General features: G+C 48.0%; 2 protein-coding genes across 11 annotated transcripts in view; one reads left to right on the top strand and one right to left on the bottom strand.

Annotated features, from left to right (window-relative positions):
* The window catches only part of LOC119484981 (NACHT, LRR and PYD domains-containing protein 12-like), a 956,516-nt gene that overhangs the window by 204,603 nt on the left and 735,786 nt on the right, over positions 1–16,127 (top strand). The gene's annotated exons all lie outside the window — the stretch shown is intronic.
* LOC119484979 (echinoderm microtubule-associated protein-like 6) overlaps positions 1–16,127 on the bottom strand; it is a 30,832-nt gene that overhangs the window by 5,740 nt on the left and 8,965 nt on the right. For 3 of the 10 annotated variants that reach the window (XM_037764182.1, XM_037764183.1, XM_037764184.1), the window contains exons 8-36: positions 15,097–15,298; positions 14,864–15,001; positions 14,331–14,587; positions 13,809–14,018; positions 13,283–13,450; positions 12,085–12,191; positions 11,847–11,947; positions 11,439–11,625; positions 11,252–11,357; positions 10,829–10,922; positions 10,615–10,715; positions 10,286–10,488; positions 9,203–9,314; positions 8,554–8,681; positions 8,105–8,246; positions 7,634–7,786; positions 7,419–7,550; positions 6,506–6,594; positions 6,264–6,431; positions 5,979–6,180; positions 5,769–5,895; positions 5,460–5,538; positions 5,258–5,387; positions 5,078–5,176; positions 4,383–4,403; positions 4,270–4,284; positions 835–1,008; positions 326–534; positions 86–243 (exon numbers count right to left, since the gene is read on the bottom strand). In XM_037764182.1, the coding sequence (XP_037620110.1) occupies positions 86–243; positions 326–534; positions 835–1,008; positions 4,270–4,284; positions 4,383–4,403; positions 5,078–5,176; positions 5,258–5,387; positions 5,460–5,538; positions 5,769–5,895; positions 5,979–6,180; positions 6,264–6,431; positions 6,506–6,594; positions 7,419–7,550; positions 7,634–7,786; positions 8,105–8,246; positions 8,554–8,681; positions 9,203–9,314; positions 10,286–10,488; positions 10,615–10,715; positions 10,829–10,922; positions 11,252–11,357; positions 11,439–11,625; positions 11,847–11,947; positions 12,085–12,191; positions 13,283–13,450; positions 13,809–14,018; positions 14,331–14,587; positions 14,864–15,001; positions 15,097–15,298 (4,012 nt within the window). Of the gene's footprint in view, positions 1–85; positions 244–325; positions 535–834; positions 1,074–3,790; positions 4,404–5,077; positions 5,177–5,257; positions 5,388–5,459; positions 5,539–5,768; positions 5,896–5,978; positions 6,181–6,263; positions 6,432–6,505; positions 6,595–7,418; positions 7,551–7,633; positions 7,787–8,104; positions 8,247–8,553; positions 8,682–9,202; positions 9,315–10,285; positions 10,489–10,614; positions 10,716–10,828; positions 10,923–11,251; positions 11,358–11,438; positions 11,626–11,846; positions 11,948–12,084; positions 12,192–13,282; positions 13,451–13,808; positions 14,019–14,330; positions 14,588–14,863; positions 15,002–15,096; positions 15,299–16,127 lie in introns of those variants that run through there. The other 7 variants (XM_037764185.1, XM_037764186.1, XR_005206154.1 and 4 more) reach the window with 7 other exon arrangements.

Here is a 16,127-nt window from a genome sequence, read left to right as displayed (position 1 = left end):
TTCAAGGCTAACGTTAGCTACATCTAGCTTTGGTTACCAGACAGATGTGTGAATATGAAGCGCTGGTTGGTTGTTGGGTACTCACGGCCGCTCCTTCCCCCCGGTGACGATGAGTCCGTCCCTCAGGGTGGTGTACATGGTGAAGACGGGACCGCTGTGCGCCTTCGCCACCACTCGTACCAGGAAGTGCTCCCTCCATACGTACACGTCTCCGTTTATGGCGCCGGTGAACGTCAGGTTGTTCTGGAGATAAAATCACTGACTTACTACGAGTTCATTAACTAAACTACAGATGTATTGTGTTATTTTAAGAAACGGATCTTACAGCACCGAAGGCGACAGACAACATGGTCTGCATGCGTCCGTCCTCCACCGACCCGATCACGCCTTTCTTGTACACCAGCGAACCTCCGACCAGAGTCCAGAACTTGATGTGTTTGATTCCCACCGACACAAACTGGGTGTCGGAGTCCGGTCTGAACTCCACCACGAAGATCCGCTCAGCATGGCCACCTTTACAAGTCACTCTGGTGCCTGTCCGAGAGGTCAAAGGTCACTTTCCCAGTGGATACTTATCTGCGGTATATTCACAGTAAATTATGTTCTGTATAAATAAACAGTTAAAACTAAAATGTAGCGTTGTTGAGCGTCTTTTATTCACCCGTTCACACACATTCATATACCGGTAGCAGCCTGCCAGACCAGATTCAGGGTTCTGTGTCTTGCCCAGACTGCAGGGCCGGGGATCAAACCACCGACCTCTTGATTAGTGGATGGCCGCTCTACCTCCTGAGCCACAGCCGTCTTAAAAACATATAAAGATAAACGTTGTACCTTCCTGCCACCTCCACACTGTGATGGTGTGTTCCGGCTCCACCCCCACCGACAGCAGCAGCTTTCCGGTGGCGCTGAAGTTGACGTAGCCGACACCTTTAGCGTGGGAACAGCGGAGGATGGACAACGTCTGCTTGGTCATGGCGTCCCAAACATGGATGGACGGAGCGAGGCCTGGGAGAGGAGATCAGACATGTAGGGAACCACAGAACCAACCCAGGACCGAAGGATCCCAGGAACTGTGGTGCCAAGGAGCCAAGGAGCCAAGGAAACAAGGCATCTCCTTATATGTTCAGCATCTTAGATCTTTGGTCCTTTGGTTGGATACTTGAAACTGTGGAACCAAGGATCCAAAGAACAGTAGGACCAAGGAATCTAAGATCCACAGTATCAAGGAGCAAAGGACTAGAGGTTCACCAGGCACCATGGTAGCAACATGCAAGGCTTTAAGGAACCAAAGGGCCGAGGAACCAAGGTAATGAGCACACAAGGACCTGGGGAACCTAAAGAATCAAGGACCTAAGGTAACAGGGGAGCCAAGGAACAGAGAAACAGCATAAAAATGGACACACAATCAATGAGTTGATGGACCAAGGAACCAAAGAACGAAGGAATCAAGGAGACAAAACACCAAGGAATGAAGGAAACGATGGACTGAGGAGGTGAGGAACCTTAATGGAACCAAAGGAAGTGAGGAGTGGAGATGCTGAGTATCAGGGAGAACAGGATTCAGGAGCCGGAGGAGGAGATGGAGGTGATTGGACGTCCATCTATTGAAGGATCATTCACTACTTCCATGTTGTTCAGGAGGACGGACCGGTACCAACATGCTGATTCAACAGAGCACAACTGGTCGACTGCGTTTTGGATTCAGAGTTTAGGAAAATGAAAACACTCCATCCTGTATGCACATCTACACAAACACTATTCACACCTCTGGCCGTGACCACACAGGAACACTTCCTTCTGAAGCTTTAAAGTCAGCGCAGATTGGGGACGATTAGTCTGCGCAGCAGGGCTCGAGCTTAAAAACGTCCCGTCGTACCGGCGCCGAAAAAAATATGATCCAGGGAGATGGAAATTTTATTTTGGGACACGAGTTGAAAGAAAAATACCCGTTTTACGTGAGAATGAACGGAGATGAAAATAACTGCACGCCCCAAAACGTCCTGAAAAATTATTTCAACCGTCCCAAAGTCAGTGTAAACCGTCAGAAACTCTACATGTTATCCTTTTACTCTGTTTTTGTCATCTATAGCGGATATTTGCATAAAAACACACAATTGATTAGGAAATAAAAGATTGTATTTTTATTTAAATATTCCTTTGATTAAAAATAATTCTTGTCATCAGTCGTTGTAAATATATACTCACCGGCCACTTTATTAGGCACACCTGTTCAATTGCTTGTTAACACAAATAACTAATCAGCCAATCACATGGCAGCAACTCAATGCATTACGTCATCTAGACGTGGTGAAGACGACTTGCTGAAGTTCAAACCGAGCATCAGAATGGGGAAGAAAGGGGATTTAAGTGACTTTGAACGTGGCATGGTTGTTGGTGCCAGACGGGCTGGTCTGAGTATTTTCAAGCACAACCATCTCTAGGGTTTACAGAGAATGGTCCCAACAAGAGAACAGATCCAGTGAGCGGCAGTTGTGTGGACGGAAATGCCTTGTTGATGTCAGAGGTCAGAGGAGAATGGGCAGAGTGGTTGGAGATGATAGAAAGGCAACAGTAACTCAAATAACCACTCGTTACAACCAAGGTATGCAGAATACCATCTATGAACGCACAACACGTCCAACCTTGAAGCAGATGAAGACCACCCGGTACTAGCAAGGTGTACCTAATAAAGTGGCCAGTGAGTGTATATTATAAGATGTTTAGAGACAGGTCATAATTCTCTCTCTTATCTATTTTATATTGCTGTGAAAACATCTCCTTCAAAGTAAAAGTCTCATGTGATCACGGCTGTAGAGGGTTCATAAATCTGGAGAGCTGTTCAACAACATTCAAACCCTGAAATCCTGAATCACAACCAGCCCAGACAGCACACAGAGTCAGAACCCAGGCTAGCCCGGCTACATGCTGATAGGAGGCGCTAAGCAAGGTTCTGGTCTCAGGCCAGATCTCAGGTTCTGGTCTCAGGCCCGCTTGCTTTAGTTACTGTCACTAACGTGGAGACATCTGAAAACACTGTTTACTGACAGTTTTCCATCCACACTAACGTTTCCACATTCACATTGCTTTCTTCATCTTCCTCCACAGGAAGCTCTTTTTGGCGAGATAATCTTAAAGGGACTGTTTGTAAGAATCTGAAATGTCTTGTTAACAGCAACACCTGTGGCCGTTAAGTCAACTAAAGTCAGCGTCCTGTTGCTCGCGCGTAGTGTGCGCGCATGCAGGTGAGAGGTGGAGAGAGAGAGAGCGCGGTGTGTGAGTGAAGGCAGGCAGAGGAGCAGAGACTCCGGTCCTGGAGACCAAAGCTACGGTCTCCCCCGCGTCCTTCGACCGCGGCCAACATTGTTTAACAGACGGACTTCACTAGATACAACCAAGAGGTTTTGGTGCTTCACTGTAGTTTGTGTTGGAGTCTGAGTCTGATCAGCGTAGCCACACGTGAGCGCGCATGGGACACCGACTAGCAATGATTTATACGTGTAAGAAGTTACAAACAGTCCCTTTAAAGGCCGTGTAAAGAAAATTCAGAGATTTGTTTCTAAACACATTGTAAATGTTGAAAATAATGACTGAAAACACGTTGCAAAGACCGAACATTGTAGTTCTGGATTGTGGAGTTAGACCGTTAAATTGTTTTTTGCCAGTTTTGTGTTCAGGATCCTCCCACACCGAGCGGCCGTCCCTAACCTGCCGAGTTGAATCCCCCGAGTTGAATCCCCCGGGCAGACTGCGCGACGGGGTCGTTACCGGTCTCACACCGTCGTCGGGCTGAGCCTCGATCAGAAGGACTCAGGCCCCCGAGCGACACCGGTAAGCGGTCTTCCGTACGCCACATTTCCCCACTCCGCCCGTCGCACGGTGATTCGGCGCTGGGCTCTTCCCTCTACTGAGGTATCCTGTCCTGCACCTTCCCCGCTTATGGGTGTGGATGTATTTAGAGAGGTTTCAGGTTTCAGCGTCTTCAATGACACGCCCCCAGTGACACGCCCAGTGACACGCCCCCAGTGACACGCCCCCAGTGACACGCCCCCAGCGTCTCAGAGCAGACAATACTGATGATTTTTCCCTGATTTTGACAGGAAGTCCACGTTAAACCGTCTTTGGTTTTCTTTGGTTTAGTGTGAATGGATTGTCTCAGAAGAATCTGTGTTTTCATCTGATTCCACATGAGTGTAGACCTGGTCTCTGAGTGGTTATGGGGGGGGTCGAGCTACAGACCTGAACCGGATCCTGACTGCTGATACTCACCGGACACTTCAGCCTCTACACCCCGCCAGCCAACGACACCAACACGTTAAACCACATGAATGTCAACAGATGATCGGTGATGAGGGACAGCAGAAAGGTGAGCGGAGACTTACCTGGCAGGTCAGCGATGTCACCTGGTGATGAGGTGAGGCGGTGACAATGAGGAAGCAGCGGAAAAGAAAGTGCAATGGGCAAAAAGCAGTCGGGTCATGCATGAGAACAACACGGCTGTTTATATGTAGAAACACAAACTACTCAACTACTATATACAGTATACAGTATATATATATATATATATATATATATATATATATATATATACACACACTGTATACTGTATATACTATACTGTTAAACTCTCAAATAAAAGCTGCTTTTCAAATAATGGCAGAGAGAAATTAAAACAGCAGCAGACGAGAAAAGACTCTTACTAAAATATCATCAAATATAAAACATGTCTCAGTGGTTGTTTAGTGTCTCTTTGTTGTTGTTTAGTGTCTCTTTGTTGTTGTTTAGTGTCTCTTTGTGGTTGTTTAGTGTCTCTTTGTTGTTGTTTAGTGTCTCTTTGTTGTTGTTTTGAGTCTCTTTGTGGTTGTTTAGTGTATCTTTGTGGTTGTTTTGAGTCTCTTTGTGGTTGTTTTGCGTATCGTTGTGGTTGTTTTGAGTCTCTTTGTGGTTGTTTAGTGTCTCTTTGTGGTTGTTTAGTGTCTCTTTGTGGTTGTTTTGAGTCTCTTTGTGGTTGTTTTGAGTCTCTTTGTGGTTGTTTTGCGTATTAAATGCTACTCATTAAGTGTGAGCTCAGACTCACCGATCTGTCCTGTAGCGATGACGTTTTGGTATTTTGGGTGTTGATTGACGGTCAGACAGAGGATGTCATCGGTGTGTTCCAGGTAGAAACTCTGGGTTCCTGTCGGGACAGGAAGTGTGATGTCATCATCAACAACAACAACATTTAACATTAGAAGCCCATTGTGAGAGTCGAACTGACCGGCGGACAGGTTCTGGATGACCACGGCGGCAGCGGTGTGGAAGATGATGTCAGCACCGTCGTTGAGGTAATGCAGGTTGTTGCGACAGTCGAAGCCTCTGTAGCCAAAGACGTGCTCCAGCACCAGCTCCTGAAAACAAGACACCATCAGCTGTTTAAGGTCACATGTCAGCGGAGCGGCGTTAACGAGGCTCGTACTGACCTCCACCACCTTCTTCTTCTTGGTCACGTTGTTCTTCAGCAGTTTGTCAGGTAGCGGTGCAGCGCGACTCACCGGAGGCCTGAACAGGAAACAAGTTCACCAACAGGTCAGATATATATATATATAGATGTTATTCACTTCACCTGTCAGTGGTCTGAATGTTACGGCTGATCAGTGTTTGTCTAGGACTTTTATTGTGAAAGTTAACTATATATAGTGGACTGTATAGTGGACTGTATATAGTATATATAGATATACTATCCAGTAGGTAGAGTGAGTAGTGAATGATTTGTGTGGTTATCAGCTCACCTCTCCTCGACAGGAAGCTCTTTGTGCTGCAGGTGAGGTCTGGTTCCTGACATGTTCCTGATGCTGGCGGAGTAGATCTTGGTGACGTAGTCCACCACCTTCTCCCGGGCCACATCGCTGTCGTACCCTGAAACCACAACGAGTCCATTTCCTGTGAGAACAGACTGAACCTGGGGGGGAGACTTTCAGAATAAAAGCTCAGTGCCATACCTCCGTCCTCCTCCGTGTCGTCGTCCGACTCCTCGCTGTCCACGGCCTTGCTCTCCTTGTGACCCGACGGCTCTCTGGTCCAGATCATCAGCGCCGTGTCGGCCCCGCCCACCGACAGCAGCACGGAGTCGTCGTTGGACCAGCGGACGTTGGTCACGTTGGTGCTGTGACCCACGTACTTCTTAAACTTGGCAAACTGGCCCTGAGGTCAGAATGAGAGGAAATGATGAGTGGATAGAGAACAGCGTGACCAGAAGGTTACCGGACCGCCAGACAGCGTCTCACCCGGGACGGGAAGCTGAACAGTTTGAGGAAGCCAAAGTCGTCTCCGGTGGCGAGCAGTTTGCAATCTTTGGTTAGCGAGGCGGCGTTAACGAAGCTGAGTGTCGGCCATATTCCCTCACAGGCAGGACCCAGAACAGACGTCCAGCTCGCCCAGTCCAGCTTCTCAAACTGGAAACACACAAACAGCTGTTTATCTGCAGAAATAAAAACACCTGAAGAAGATAAGTCCAACGCAGACGGACCTCGGCCACGCTGATGTTCTGTTTGCGTCCTCGTGGAGCCTCAAAGAACAGCTGCTCTTTAGCTCCAGTGTTCACCTGCAGCAGTTTACCTGCAGAGAGAAGAAATCCATCAAGTGTCACAGTACCGACAGTCTGAGCTAATCTAAAATAATCTGATCTAATCTAATCACCAAAATAAACTCTAGTTTTTATGTTTATACATGTAGTTTTACATTTTATTAACTAGCGGCGCTAATCCCTAAAGCTACACTGCTAGAGTCCTGGCTAACAGTCAGCCTCTACTGCTGACAGGTAGCCTCTACTGCTGACAGGTAGCCTCTACTGTTGACAAGTAGCCTCTACTGCTGACAGTCAGCCTCTACTGCTGACAGGTAGCCTCTACTGCTGACAGGTAGCCTCTACTGTTAACAGGTAGCCTCTACTGCTGACAGTCAGCCTCTACTGCTGACAGGTAGCCTCTACTGCTGACAGGTAGCCTCTACTGCTGACAGTCAGCCTCTACTGCTGACAGGTAGTCTCTACTGCTGACAGGTAGCCTCTATTGCTGACAGGTAGCCTCTACTGCTGACAGGTAGCCTCTATTGCTGACAGGTAGCCTCTACTGCTGACAGGTAGCCTCTACTGTTGACAGGTAGCCTCTACTGCTGACAGGTAGCCTCTACTGCTGACAGGTAGCCTCTACTGTTGACAGGTAGCCTCTACTGCTGACAGTCAGCCTCTACTGCTGACAGTCAGCCTCTACTGCTGATAGGTAGCCTCTACTGCTGACAGTCAGCCTCTACTGCTGACAGTCAGCCTCTACTGCAGACAGGTAGCCTCTACTGCTGACAGGTAGCCTCTACTGCTGACAGGTAGCCTCTACTGCTGACAGTTAGCGTGTTAGCGTAGCAGCAGTACAGGTGAGTGTGCTCACCTCTGGAGTCCCAGTCGATGTGCGTGACGTAGCTGCCGGCTCCTTTACAGATGCCGACTCTCTTACTGGTCAGCACGTTGTAGATGTCCACGAAGGAGTCATGGGACGCCACCGCCAGGTACTTCCCTGCGTCTGAAACACACAGAGCTGTGACTCATCACAGACGGACTAATCATCTTCATCCTGTGTCACGCCTGTGTAGCGAGTTCAGGTACCTTGGGAGAAGCGGATGTCTGAGATGAGCTCCCTGCGGTGGTGGAAGGTCACCATGTCCTCCAGCGTGTCGGCGTTCACCACCAGGAAGCTGCCGTCGTTCAGACCGACCGCCAGAGCTTTACCGTCCGGAGAGAAGGCACAGCACCGCCCACCTGACAGGTAACACACAGCGAGCTTCCACGTGAGCAACAGCCCCATGAAACAGTAACACAGGTAACACAGGTAACACAGGTAAAGCAGGTAACTCAGGTAACACAGATAACACAGATAACACAGGTAACAGAGGTAAAGCAGGTAAAGCAGGTAACACAGGTAACACAGGTAACTCAGGTAACACAGATAACACAGGTAAAGCAGGTAACTCAGGTAACACAGGTACAACAGGTAACACAGGTAACTCAGGTAACACAGTTAACTCAGGTAACTCGGGTAACTCAGATAACTCAGGTAACTCAGGTGTGTGTTCTCACCCTTCTTGAGCTTGCGGACGGCGACCATGCGGTGATTGGCCGACAGCTCCCAGATCCTCAGAGTTTTGTCGTCACTGACGGTGGCGCAGACAGGAAGTAGAGGGTGAGCCGCCAAACCCCACACCTCCCCCTCCATGTGACCCTGAACACAACACAAAATGAACAACATTCTGACTCAAAACGTCCTGCAGTCTGTGAACGCATCGCCTCCAACATCAGTCAACTTTGATTCTTTTTTATTTTTATCATGTTCTTCCTGTTGGTGTGTTCAAAGACAATCTGACATCAGAGCTTCAGATGGCCGGCTGCTGAACAGACACTAATTCCATCATCAGGGTCATATTAATGTTATATATTAATGATATTAATGAGAATAAACAGCTGACAGACGTGCACGCCATCTGCTCCACTACATCACCAGGACTTTACTACTAGTACATGAGTCTGACCTGAACCAGCAGCGTCATGGGTCCACTCTTGTCGATCTCCAGGATTTCTCCGTTCTTGGTTCCCAGCAGGATGTGACCGTGACCCAGAGTGATGGCTCTGATGGACGGGTTGTCCTCCAGCAGCAGACCTGATCACCACAGAGAGAGACAACACTGACTCATCTGCTACTGCTCTGGTGTCTGGAGGAACATCTGGGCTTTTAACTTCCTCTCTGTTTAAAACACCTGGCCCAGATCTGAGTCCACTCCACATCTGGTTTGATTAGTGTGAACGCTGCGTACCGTACTGGGCCCGGTGCATCGATCCGAGTCCACTTGAAAAGGTGGTCTGGAGTACAGGCGTTTTCATATCAGGTACGATTGATCCGTACCGTCCGATTAAAACGCTCTTAGTTTGTTGTCGTGTCCTTTAACGATTTGTCGACTCGTGGAGCAACTTAAATAAAGCGTGAATTATAAAACCTTCGTTTCCTCATCCTCCTCATCCTCATCATCATCATCATCATCATCATCATCACCACCATCATCCTCCTCATCATCATCATCATCATCATCACCACCATCATCATCATCATCATCACCATCACCATCATCATCATCATCGTTGTGTTTTCATGAAGACAAATCAAAGAGAAAAGGAGAGTGAAACCTTTAGAGGACGGAGACAGGGCGGCTCTCTTGATGGCGTACGTCTTCAGACATCTCTCGAACATGTCGTCCCACAGCTCCACGATGCCATCCTTCCCCCCCGTCACAAAACCCTGGACAGTGAACGCAACACAGGATCATCACTCATCTTCTTCACCAATACTTGCATCAATATCCATCTAAACTCTCTTTTACTGCTCATTAGAGGAATCATCCAGAGCTGCCAATAATAGAACATCAAACTAAAACTTTACCTTCAGTTTGGGACAAAAATCTGATTTCATATTAATGTTTGACAAAATGAAAACTCTACTAGCAAATAATGCATCCTGATATAATGATCGTTGGATATGAAAACTAAAAGTCTTCTTGTTCATTCAGAGTGACCACAGTAAGCTAATCAATAAGGTTATCAATAATGTGAATGCTAGCACTGAGTTAACGTTAGCTGTGTCAACGTTAGCCGTGTCAACGTTAGCAGAGTCAACATTAGCCGTGTCAACGTTAGACGAGTCAACGTTAGACGAGTCAACGTTAGCAGAGTCAACATTAGCCGTGTCAACGTTAGACGAGTCAACGTTAGACGAGTCAACGTTAGCCGAGTCAACGTTAGCCGTGTCAACGTTAGCCGTGTCAACGTTAGACGAGTCAACGTTAGACGAGTCAACGTTAGCAGAGTCAACATTAGCCGTGTCAACGTTAGACGAGTCAACGTTAGACGAGTCAACGTTAGCCGAGTCAACGTTAGCCGTGTCAACGTTAGCCGTGTCAACGTTTAGCTAAAATGAGTTTGCGTTAACGTGTTATTATGGCGTTAACTTTGACAGCACTAATAGTAATGATGTCAGTTTGATCTTGTTGCATTGTGACTCATTAAGTCTTGATGACATCACGACAGTTTTCTTGTAAAATTATGAGAATACATTTTTTTTTATGTTAAATATTAGAATTGAACTTCTCTTTCCACAGCAGTAGTTTCTGTAATACCATCGCGATGTATAAGTATAAACAGGACAGATAAATGATGGAGGGATGGTATGTTTGACCCAGGTGCTCCAGGTGTTCCAGGTGTTCCAGGTGTTACCTTGTCCAGGGAGCACATGGCGAACACGGGGCCGTCGTGGGCTTTGATGGTCTTGATGAGAGTGGTGTCTCTCCAGATGTAAACGTCTCCGTTGGTGGCTCCGGAGAAGACCAGGTCCTCCGATCGACCGTAACACGCCGACATCATCGTCTCCTGCTTCCCCAGGTTCCCGAAAATCCCCCGTTTAAAGGTCAGACCGCCACCTGCAGGAGGAGAACGCCGCCATCATTGATTCATTGAGTTATTTATTGTTTCAGCTGCAGGTGGAGACCAACAACAGATCGGTCGTTAGACCACCTTGGCTACCCTGAGGATGAAGGTGAGTTTACCTGAATGTTGCCAGAACTTGATGTGTTTCAGGCCGACGGTCACCAGTTTGTCCATCCTGAACGGGTTACTCTTCACCACAAACGTTTTGTCTTTATGACCCCTGAAGGACAGAGACCAGCTTAAAGTCATTCTCTACTTTATTATGTACAGGTGTACAGGTGTACAGGTGTACTAGTGTACAGGTGTATTGGTGTTACTAGTGTACAGGTGTACCTGGCCTTGGCCAGTCTCTCTCCTTTCTTCCAGTCCCAGATGACGATGGAGTGAAATTCATCAATTCCCACCGAGACCAAACTCTTCCCGTCCGCTGAGACAGAGATACAACAGACAGAGATACAAGATACAGAAATACAGAGAGACAAGATATGGAGAGTCAGAGAGACAAGATACAGAGAGACAGAGAGACAAGATACAGAGAAACAGAGAGACAAGATACGGAGAGACAGAGAGACAAATGACAGAGACAGAGAGACAAGATACAGAGAGACAGAGAGACAAGATACAGAGATACAGAAAGACAAGACACAAGGAGACAAATAAGATAACAAATGGCGTCTTAGGGATAACTAATGGTGATTTATGTTTTACAGGTGGTGATTTGGGGATACCAAATGGTGCTGTGTGCAGTGAGCGTACCTGTGAACTCCAGCGCACACACTCCTCTGCTGTGGTGTCCCTTTAGTAGTGACAGACACTTGAGAGTCTGGATGTCCCAGACGTGGACAGCCGGGTCTCTGCCCACCTGGACACACAGACAGCCAATCAGAAACACTCTCAGTCAGTCCGACGCTAACACGCTGCCTCCCGATTGGCCAGGGCATACCTGCGCGGAGGCCGCGTAGTCTTTGAGCGGGTGGACGGTGAGGCTGAGGATGTCGTCGTCGTGGCCGAGGTAGAACCTCTGACTGTGCTGCAGCCGGTTGTAGACGACGGCGACGGCGGCCACGTGGTACACCACCTCCCCCGTCTGACTGTAGAACAGGTTGTTACGACAGTCGAAGCCCCGATACCTGCAGGAAACAACACCGCCACAATAAAGGTCACAGTTCACACATTCAATGTTGGTTTATTGATCGTTCAGTGTTGGTTTTTACTAGGGATGCACCGATACCGATACCAATATCGGGTATCGGGTCCGATACCAGTATCGGGTATCGGGTCCGATACCCGCTGGGCCGGGATCCCACCTCAGTCTGAAAAAAAGTGGTATCAGTGCATCCCTAGTTTTTACCCGTGAACAAACTGCAGACGAAGCCCCTCCTCCGGAGCTTTCTGACGCTTCAGGGAACCAATCAGTTTCTTTCTCAGCTGAGGCAGGTCCTCCTTATACACCTGAGGACAGAGACAGGTACGGTACGTTAAGACTGACAGAGAGACAGACAGACAGACAGACAGACATACAGACATACAGACAGACAGACAGACAGACAGGTAACTTGCAGCATGTGACTGGTTTGTTTTGTGGTCACCTGACGTTCGTAGCTGGTCTGAGCTTCCTGTTCGATGTCCGAGTCAAGCTCCGGGACGTCGGACACGTCCGAGTCCGACTCTCCGCTGTTGGAGTCGGCGTAACCCTCTGAACACACCAACCACAGAACACCTCACTGACTGTACACTACTTCAAATCTCAGTTGAAAAATCCGAAAACTGTGAAAATCCATCTGTGTATCCATGCATGCAGATGATGATTTAGTTTTTACAGATAGCTCTTAAGGGATAACCAATAGTAATGTAGGATAATAAAAACAGTATACAGATGTTTATTAAGGATTACAGATGCAATAATATTCAACAAATAGTGAGCTAGTGTTTACTGACGATCGATGAAATGGTTGCGACGAATGGTGCGCAGATTGTGATTGGTAATAGTGGATTAGGTATAACAAATGGTATCTAATTTTTTACCGTTGTTTGTGTTTACGGATGATACACACAGTTTACAAATTTAGGGATAACAAATGTTGAATTGAGGTCTATCTAAAATGGGTGTTTTGGGATAACAAATTGTGTTCAGGGATAAGGAAGTTTAAAGATGAACATTTGGTGAACAAATGGTGCTACAGGTTTTACAGATGCAATAATACTCAACAAATGGTGAGTTAGTGTTTACTGACGATTTTTGGGATAACAAATGTTAAATTAAACATTATTGTACACGGTCCCCAAATAGTTGATTTGTAATTTAAAGGTCGCTGTTTGGGGACCACAATGGTTGTGGAGTCATGGTAATGTCCAGATTTGAAATTAAGAATAACAACAGGATTTACAGATGTAATAAATAATAATATTTACTATTTACATCCTGTAGGTGATTTAGGGATAACACATTTTCAATTAAAAATTACAAATCATGTCCAGATGTTTATTTATAATTTACAGATATCAGTTTGGGGATAACAATGGTGATTTAAGGGAGTCATAAATAGTAATTTGCAGGGTATACAAATGATGTACAAACTTAGGATAACAAATGATACCGTCAAATAGTGATTTAGGGATAACAAATTGTAATTCAGTGTTTACAGAAGTTAAGATTTCAGAGTTTAGATTCGGGGCCAAACGGAGCACATCTGGTTTTAGGGGTTCTGGTCTCAGGAGGGTTCAGTTGGCCCACATTGAGCCGTTGTTATTGGATATAAACGCTGCAGTAGTAAATCTTGGCGTTACCTTGGAGGAGCGGCTCCAGGACGCCGTTCATGACGCCCTCGGGCAGGAACCTCCACTGGAAGACGGCGTGGTCGGCGCCGCCGGTGCTGACGACCCACTGCAGGTCGTTGGACCAGCGAACGTTTGTCACATGGGCAGAGTGACCGATGTACTTCTTGAATTTGGCTCCTGTGTCAGTGAAACAGACCAACAGCTGTTAGAAACAACTCACCACACATCTGGAATTACAAGGTGAGGCTGAAGGATGCGCCGCTACAGGAGCCGGGTCGGGGGTCAGAATCTGAATCCTTTAGCAGTCAAATCTGTTTAGCTTCACCTCTCAACATTTGTAAGCATTTAACATCATAAATGTGTGAAACTCAAAGAATCAAGATGGCCCCTGTAGTTGTTGACACATCAGAAAGTTCTCCCCCAGAGCAGGAACTGGATTCAGACCCTGGTTTCTCCAACTGAAATAAAGTCTAAAAAGGTGTCTAGGTTCCTAGAACGGTTCCTGCAGCGGTTCCCGGAACAGTTCCTGACCAACCTTTCTTGAGGCAGGGGAACCTGAAGAGTTTGACGAGGCCGAGGTCGTCCCCGGTCACCAGCACGGCGCTGCTGTAGTTGGCGTCCACCGAGTTCACGTTGTTGACGTTGGAGTATTTGGGCCAGATGCCGTTCACCTCCGGCCCGATGACGCCGGTCCACGTCATCCAGTGGATCCCCTTCGCCTCCTCTTTAGGAACCAGCTTCCCTGCTGCAGGACACGGGAGGAGGTCAGAAGGTCAGAAGGTCAGAAGGTCAGAAGGTCAGGGGTATCGGAGAGATAAATGAGTCTCAAGTCAAGTCCAGAGTCTGGACAGTTAAGTCCCAAGTCAGGTCCCAGTCCAGACAAGTAAGTCCCAAATCAGGTCCCAAGTCAAAACAGGTAAGTCCCAAGTCAGTTAAGTCCCAAATCAAGTCCCAAGTCTTGACATGTAAGCCCTGAGGTGCTACTGTAATCACTCTGGAACAATGATGTCAAATACACTTTGACTTTCAGGGTTGGAGCCTCAGACTCAGAAGGTACCTGGCATCCTGTAAAAGAGCCGCTCTCCGGCGCCGTCGTTGGTCTGCAGGAAGCGGCTGTCGACCGACCAGTCCAGGTGGGTGATGAAGGACGTGGAGCGGCTGCACTCGCCCATCTTCTTGTAGCGCTGGGCGACGGCGTAGATGTCCACCAGCCCATCGTTTGATCCCACTGCCAGATAGGAACCATCCGGTGAAAACTTCAGCTCGTGGATCACCTCCTTCCTGTCCTTGATGTGCACAACCTCCGTCATGTCCCTGAAGAAAAAGTCCCAGTACATGAAGTACCATCATGTAACAACATGATGTGTGGAGAGATTAGCCTCCTGGATTAGCTACTATACCAACTGCAGAAGGATCTACTTTCGGGCCAACTTGCCGGCTAACCAAAGTAGCGGTTTGGTTTGCCAATTAGCAAACTACCTTTCCATTTGAAGTAATACACATTTATGGTGTTACATCCCAGTAATAACATGGCTGGATGAACTAGTTTACTATCATCGCCATCCTTCGGCCCAGCATAAGTGAGGTCACCTGACTCGCAGCACGGTGAAGGATCCGTCCTTCATGCCCAGAGCAAGTTGAGAGCCGTCGTTGTTGAAGGAAACACTGCGGACAGATTCCTCCATGTTACAGCGAGCCAGCAGCGTGTGGTCAGGAAGACTCCACAGCCTGAGAGACAGAGAGGTGAGAGGTTAACTAAGTGGATCAGCAACCTGGCAGCGGAGGCGGCGTCAGCAGCAGCAGCAGCGGTGGGTCAGACCGACCTGACAGAGCGGTCGTCGCTCCCGGTCACGGCAACCGGTTGTTTGGGGTGCAGGTCGAGCGCCCACAGCTCGCCCTCGCTGTGACTCTGCATCAGCAGGACCGGTTTGTCCCGGTCTCGCACCATGACCTCGAAGATCTCGCTGTCCTGCGTCCCCGCCAGGATCCGGTCGGCCTTCCAGCAAACACTGCGGATCGACAGACCTGAAACAGAGAACACAACTGAGTGTTCTCACACTGGATCAACTTTAGCAGCGTGTTGATCGTCCTTTGAGACGCGTTCGCTCCGGTCAGGTTGTGTGTCGGGGTGAAAACCAAGCAGAGCCCTGACGTCTAAAACTCAACTTAGATGGATCCACCTTGGAGTCTTGCTGAAGTGGTTCCATGTGGAGGTCTTTGAAACTCACCCCTATGAAAACATCACATCTGACCCAAACCATTGGCTCTATTCACAAAGGATCTTATCTCATCAGGAGTCCTAAAAGTCTCTAAAACAGTTTTACATACAATAAAAACAGAAACAACTTGAAGTCGCTAAGAATATTACCAACTGTCCTTTGAGTTTGTGTTTTCAACATTCTTCTAAAAACAGATGTTAGGAATCCCTGAGAAGTGTTGGACAAGTTACTTAACAACACTAGGTGGAACCCGGCTGGACCATGTAGACCGTGTCGGGTCAGTGTGCTGACTGGCGTGAATTAGGGTGCGATAGATTTGGAATTTCCAAGATGGCTCGCGGCCGCAGCTTTACAGTGCTCCCCGCCCGGACCTCGCAGCACCGCGACGGGGCTCCCTGCTCCGAGTGCGGACTGTCCTCGGTACGCCCCAACCGCGTCGTGCAGCGGCCCACGTAAAAGGCGCCAGGTGTCTGTGGCATTGTCAGCAACCCACCCGACCTGTCTTGAAACACGGACCAACGAGTCTAATGCACGTGTGAGTCAGAGGGTGCAAGCAAAACCCCGTGGTGCAATGAAAGTCAGGGCCGGCGCACACCGGCCCAGCGGAGACCCGAAAGATGGTGACGAGAGGTTAA

Source organism: Sebastes umbrosus, chromosome 3 (genome assembly GCF_015220745.1).
Source record: "Sebastes umbrosus isolate fSebUmb1 chromosome 3, fSebUmb1.pri, whole genome shotgun sequence".
Classification (NCBI taxonomy): domain Eukaryota; kingdom Metazoa; phylum Chordata; class Actinopteri; order Perciformes; family Sebastidae; genus Sebastes; species Sebastes umbrosus.
The sequence above is the reverse complement of the archived record's forward strand: the minus strand, read 5'-3'. Positions and strand labels throughout refer to the sequence as shown.